Source organism: Helianthus annuus, chromosome 1 (genome assembly GCF_002127325.2).
Source record: "Helianthus annuus cultivar XRQ/B chromosome 1, HanXRQr2.0-SUNRISE, whole genome shotgun sequence".
In the NCBI taxonomy this organism is placed as follows: domain Eukaryota; kingdom Viridiplantae; phylum Streptophyta; class Magnoliopsida; order Asterales; family Asteraceae; genus Helianthus; species Helianthus annuus.
The window spans coordinates 79265235-79272097 of NC_035433.2; the positions used below are offsets into that span (position 1 = coordinate 79265235).

The following is a 6863-nucleotide window of genomic DNA, read 5'->3' on the forward strand; positions in this document are numbered from 1 at the left end:
TAAAAGGTTGTGAGTGGTGGGTGGTGGGAGGTGGTGGTCAATGAAAATGGTAAAAATGACAAAAGTCAGGGACTAAAATTGCAGAAAACAAAACTATTTGAACTAAAATGGCAAGAAAAAAACTATTTGGACTAAAGTGGCAATTTTGGTTAAAACTCATGTACTAAAATTGCAATTAGTATAACGAGACTGGAAGTTCACTTTAAATTACTTTGATCCACATAAATATAGTCAACCCCTTAGCTTAATCTGCAGTATATTCTAATCAAGAACCCATAGAACCATCTTTCCTTTTTCCAAATTCCGATGGCCATCGCTGAAATCTTTATCGGAGCATTCATCACCGTGCTGTTTGAGAAACTGGCATCTGCTGACTTGATCAGACTCGCACGATCTGCAGAAATATATTCTGAGCTGGATAAATGGAAAAGCACCTTGTCCCAGATCCAAGCTGTACTTGTTGATGCAGGCCACAAGCACATAAAAGATAAATCTATTCAATTATGGCTAAACAAACTCCAACACTTAGCTTATGAAATGGACGATGTACTCGATGACTTGGCAACAGAAGCTATGCGTCGCCAGTTGAAACAAGAATCTAATGCCACTGATAACATCGACACTAGTAAGTCACTGATCAGTATCTCTCAAACTTCTTGCTGTACTAATTTCTGTACACCTCGTACCATTAAGTATGATAGTAAGATGGCTTCTAAGCTCGACGAGATTACTACCAAATTGCGTGCTCTTGTTGAGGAGAAAAATATTCTGGGTTTGATCAATAATGTTGAGAGGTCAAACAGCAAAAGTAGACGATTAGAGGAGACCTCGTTGGTTGATTTATCGAGAATTGTGGGTCGTGATGGGGATAAAGAGGTGTTACTAGGGAAGCTGTTGGGCAATGAACCATGTAATGAAAATGTTAGCATTGTGTCCATTGTTGGTTTGGGCGGGAAAGGGAAAACGACTCTAGCCCAAGTATTGTACAATGATAGGAAAGTGAAGGCTCACTTTAAACTCATGTCATGGGTTTGTGTCTCGGACGAGTTTGATGTATTTGATATCAGCAAGGCAATTTTTAAAGATGTGGGTGGAGAAGACAAGAAATTTGAAACTCTTAATCAGCTTCAATTGGCCCTTACAGAAAAACTTGCAAATAGAAGGTTCTTACTTGTTCTAGATGATGTGTGGAATGAAAACTACAATGAATGGGAACTCCTCCAACGACCTTTTGCTGTAGGAGCACCGGGAAGTAAAGTTATCGTGACAACACGGAAGACCATGGTTGCATCGGTGATGGACTCCGTTCAAGCTTACCCTCTCGAGCTTTTGTCCAACGAAAAAGCTCTATCTTTATTGGCTCAACATGCGTTAGGTAAACAAAACTTCGATTCACATCCTACCCATAAATTACATGGCGAAGGTATTGTGAGAAAATGCGGTGGATTGCCTTTGGCTTTGAGAGCAATAGGGAGGGTGTTGAGAACAAAGCCAAATGACGAAGAATGGAGAGAGTTGTTGAATAGTGAGGTGTGGAACTTACAGAATGAAAGTAAGATCCTTCCGGCTCTAAGGCTAAGTTACTACGATCTCCCACCACACTTGAAGCAAATGTTTGCATACTGCTGCTTATTTCCTAAGGATTACGTGTTTGACAAAGACGAACTAGTCCTACTTTGGATGGCAGAAGGGCTTTTGTATGAAGCAAATGCCGGCAAGCCAATAGAGACTCTAGGTAGGGAGTGTTTTGAAGAGCTAGAATCAAGGTCGTTTTTCCAACAATCACCCAATGATAAATCACGATATACAATGCATGAGCTGATAAATGACTTGGCCACAAGTGTTGCACGAGAGTTCTTTTATATGTTTGGTGATAAGATGGACGTTCATGACACGAATGAAGTTTTAGAGAAGTCTCACCACCTTTCATTTATTCGTGAAAGATATGGAGTGTACCGAAAGTTCAAGGTAATACATAGAGCTAGACGCTTGCGAACTTTCTTAGCGATGTCAGTTACAAGGTTATTTAGTTGGCAAAGATTCTACTTATCGAACAAGGTTCTTATAGAATTACTTCCCCAACTCCAATTCCTAAGGGTGCTGAGTCTAGCTAATTATAATATCACACAGGTACCACGGTGCATTGGTAGTCTCAAGCATATCCGGTACCTTAATTTTTCCAACACTGACATCACATGTCTACCCGAAGAAGTCGGTGACCTTTGCAATTTACAAAGCTTGTTGATTTCAGGCTGTCCTCGTTTATCTAACTTGCCAAATAGCACTACAAAGTTAATAAACCTGCGACATCTTGACATTAGTGATACTCCACTGTTGAACAAGATGCCCAAAGGAATCGGTAAACTAACGGGTCTACAAACTCTATCCAAAGTCATTATAGGAGGAGCTGATGAGTTTAAGATATCAGATCTTAAGGGCCTACCACATCTTCAAGGAAAACTTTCAATTGAGGGGTTACACAAAGTGATAAATGTAGTACAGGCGAAGGAGGCAAACTTACAACTGAAGAAGGGTCTTAGTCATTTGGAGATGAAATGGATTGATGTATTTGGTGATTCTCGGAATGAAGTAACTGAATATGAAGTACTTGAAGGGCTAAGGCCTTTTGAGAAGTTGACAAGCCTCGGGATTTCATTCTACATGGGAGTACTATTTCCTAGTTGGGTCGGGCATTCCTCATTTGTTTGCTTATCCCAACTTACGTTACGTGGATGTAGAAGTTGTACACGTTTACCAACACTTGGGCATTTACCTTCACTTCAAAAGTTGTATGTTGAAAGTATGAATGGGTTAAAAATCCTAGGTTCGGAGTTCCTTGGACCTCCTAACTCTTGCCATGGTGTTCCATTTCCATCACTTAAAGTTTTGGAATTTAAAGATATGCAGGGATGGGAAGAATGGTCAACCAGCACTCACAAAACTGGATCGTTTCCTTGTCTTCATGAGATATCTATAATAAATTGTCCAAAACTCGATGTAGTGGAAGTTGAGTTAGTATCATCAGTTAAGGTTGTATGTGTAAGAGAATGTTCCGCAGTGGTGTTAACAAGCATAATTAGTGTGTCTTCATCAATAATTAGATTGACAGCGTGGGATGTCAAAGGACTTATTCAGCTAAATGTAGAAGTTTTAGAACATCTTCGAGAAGTTGAATATTTACGCATTTTACAATGTGATGAACTCACACACTTGTGGAATTCAGAAGCCGAGGCAAGTGAGATTCTTGTGAGTTTACAAAAGTTGGAAGTAAGCGGGTGTGTGAATTTGGTATCATTGGGGCAGAAAAAGGCGAACGTGGTGTCTAGCATAGATTCTTTTAGAGAAGTGGAAATCAACAATTGTCCGAGATTAGAGAACTACCACTGTCCAAATAATATCGAGAAGTTGAAGATATCCAGTTGTCGTTCACTTACATCCATAAAGTTCCCAACAACACACGACGTCCCATCCACTTTGAAGATTCTTAACATTGAGGATTGCGATAATCTAGAGACGGATTGGCTTGTCGACAACTTCTTGTCATCACTTGAATATCTTGTGATTTACAGAATGCCGAAGCTGAGGTTGTTTCCCGAAGGATGCTTAGTTCATCTCACCACATTAATGATTTCGAGTTGTGATAACTTAGAATCCATTCCAGGACACGGTTTTGGTTTCCTTCCATTTCTTTGCCTCAAATCTCTTTTGATAAATAATTGCATGAATCTAAAGTCATTTCCTGATGAGCATTTGCAAAGTCTCACATCTTTGGAATACATGTGGATAAGTTATTGTCCAAGTATGGACAACTCATTTCCTTGTGGTTTGTGGCCTCCTAATCTAAGTAACCTATCAATAGGAAGCTTAAAAAAGCCCATTTCAGAGTGGGGCCAACAAAATTTCCCAACCACACTTGTTACACTGATCTTGTATGGTGAAAATTCAGGAGCGATCCCGTTCGCAAAGGCAGACGATACGAGAAACACTGCAACTACATCGTCTTTTCTTCTTCCACCATCTCTAACTTATCTATATATCAGTGATTTTATGGACATGGAATCCCTTTCAATGGGCCTGCAACACCTCACTTGCCTTGAAGAACTTGTTATCATCTCATGCCCGAATCTTAAAGATCTGCCCGTAACACTACTCCCTTCACTTTCACGTTTTTGGGTAAACTATTGCCCGAAACTGAGAAAAAAGTGTAGTAGAAAAGGCAAGTACTGGCCCATCATATCACAAATCCCTGACCTTGATGTAAAATAATTTCAGGTATGTAGTAGCACTAATATTATTCCAAAAAACATAACCATTTTACATGTTTCCAGAAGTATATGTAAATGTTCTATAATTTTGTTGTGTAATCACTACTCACATCTATAAGTTACAATTGAGACACATCTTATAACAGTTAAAAATGTGGTATTCATGTAGTTTACTCATATTACACACGCAGTATACAGATGAGGGTTAAGTTAAAAAAGTGATTTTCAGCTAAACTGTATAGAAAGTCTTTTGTTTAATTTATTATCTGTATGATATATAGCTTTATAAATGTATGATTTGTTGTGTTTATTTTTATCAGTCTCTCTTCAGTGTAGGCTTCATTTCACAAAACTTGTCATTAGTTTACTCGAGGTTTAAAAAACGGAAACAAGTTTCGAGGCGTTTTCCTTTCGCCTCACGAGACGTAAGCCTCGAGGCGAACCAAGGCGTAAGCCCGAGGCGGAATTAAAAAATAAATAAAAAAATTATATATCTTATAAAAATAATAATACTAACTAAATTCATCATCAAATTCATCAAAATCATCAAAAACACACATAAAAAAGACAAATTGCTTGAAGTTGACACAAAAAGTCAAAAACATCAAAAACAAATATCAAACACTCCTGAGGAGCACCTGAGGCGCGCCTCAGCAGGCACACATAAAATAAAACCCCCTGAATCGTTTTTGGGCTTTTCGCCTTGAAGCACACGCCCAGCCGTTTTTTTTTAAACCATGAGTTTACTTTTCTAATCCAAGTTGGCAAGTAATGTGATGGTCTTGAGTAGATTAACCGATTTGAAAATTAAAACCTCACATAACAAGACAAGCTGGCATTGTGCGCATCGCGCATTATGCGCTCCTGATGGGCACATTTTAAAACCTTGAAGAGTTGAAGGCTCTGGATTATTTTTTGTGTTCCTTAAATGTGTTTGTTAAGAGCTCTGGTTTTCAGTTTTGGTTTCTGATTCATTGATTGTGGTTTCGAAATTCCTATTAGTATAAAGAAGAAGACTGAGCAGAAATGAAATAACAAAAGGGTATGCTTATGAAGATTGAGCTGAAATCTAGTGGATGTGTTCATCACAATTTTGGATCAAGAATCGGTTTTGGTTTTTCTTTTATTAGGGTTCTAATAGAATGAATTGATGGACAGAGTTTGGTTTTTGACCAGCATGTCATTTGTCGGTTTTAGATTTTGATTTTATGGTTCTACCGGAACGATTGGATTGGAAAATTTTGATTTTCGATTGAATTTTGGTTGCCGCTCTCTTTAATGGGAGGGTTTGTTCTTCCATCCTCTACTTGAACAGCCCGGGCTGACCCGCATTTATTTTGACCCAAAACGGTTTGACCCAAACCAAAATGACCTGTTGGTGCACTGGTGTCTGTACTTTGTCTGTATTCGGTCTGTATGTACGATGTTCTATTTAGTGTTGTAAGTTGACCAAGTCAACCATCCTCCGGTTTGACTTGGACAACAGTTGGTAAAATAGTGAAAGGTGTTCTGATCGAAGGATAGCTCCTCGAAGGATGCTGTTGATCCTTCGAGGTGCACGAAAGATATGGTTCGACTGATTAGACCTCGAAGGATGATCCTTCGAGGTCAATGCTGATCATTCGAACAACTTGTGATCGATAGATGATCCTTCGGACCATCTATCGGAACCTTCGGATCCTTCGATCTGGCATCATGGGCTGGGTATATATATACCCATGCAGTGTATGTGTGAGTTAGTTCTGCCATTTGCACATCCGAGAGATAGAGAGCTTTGAGAGCATTCTGTCCAGGACTCACACACACACACTTAGAGAGTTTATAGAACATTTCTGTAAACATTGAGCTTGTAACCGAACCCTCATTGCATTAATACAAGTTGTGTTAATCGGTGAACTTGTGTGTTTGTTTCTCTACTTGCTACTAACTCGGTTTGCTTGCTAGCTTGGATTCCGCACTCGCTAGTAGGTTTGTATAACAAGGTTTAGGTTCGTTATCCTCCGCGAAAAGGGACCTACAAGTGGTATCAGAGCCTCGCTCTTTACCTTGTTTAAAACCGGGTTTTTACAAGTTTTGGTGTGTTGAAACACTTGGTTTTGCACCTGTTTTTACTTGTTTTTACTTGTTTTCTTGCATTTTCTTTGAGTAAAAACGTGTCTAAACTAACCGGGAGTGTTTAAAGTTGGGTTGGGTAACTTGGAAATTGGTTTTTAAGAAACTTTGTGTTTTCCGGCCAATTTCCGGTGTGTTTCCGGTGACCGGACTTGGTGGATAAGGCTTGCCATTTTTGGGCATTGTTTTTGAAAGTCAAAAAGTTGGTGAAGATCTGTGTGCAGAACATACCTTTCTGCCGAAAGTACTTCACCAACCCATCACCTTTTTCACCAACCTTTCACATCAGATCAGTCTGTGTCAGAGGTCTCGAAAGATATCTTTCGACATCGAAAGACCATCCTTCGATCAAGGAAGGCTCGAAAGATCACCATCCTTCGACCCATCCTTCGAAGTCTGAAACATATCCTTCGATTAAGGAATCTTTTCGAAAGATAAGTGTCCGAAAGATAGGGATTTATCTCGAAAGATAAGGATCTTTCAAGT

At 39.3% G+C, this 6863-nt stretch overlaps 1 protein-coding gene across 1 annotated transcript; it reads left to right on the forward strand.

The window, feature by feature from the left end:
* The first annotated feature begins 220 nt into the window (after window positions 1-220).
* Window positions 221-5522, forward strand: LOC110916138 (putative disease resistance protein At3g14460). Its single transcript, XM_022160922.2, has 2 exons — window positions 221-4272; window positions 5268-5522. The coding sequence occupies exon 1, from the start codon at window positions 307-309 to the stop codon at window positions 4264-4266; it is 3960 nt and encodes a 1319-aa protein (XP_022016614.1). The 5' UTR covers window positions 221-306; the 3' UTR covers window positions 4267-4272; window positions 5268-5522.
* Window positions 5523-6863: the final 1341 nt, after the last annotated feature.

Bases quoted from the DNA above. Each gene is read 5' to 3' on its own strand.
- LOC110916138 (XM_022160922.2), top strand. From the start codon at position 307: ATGGCCATCGCTGAAATCTTTATCGGAGCATTCATCACCGTGCTGTTT.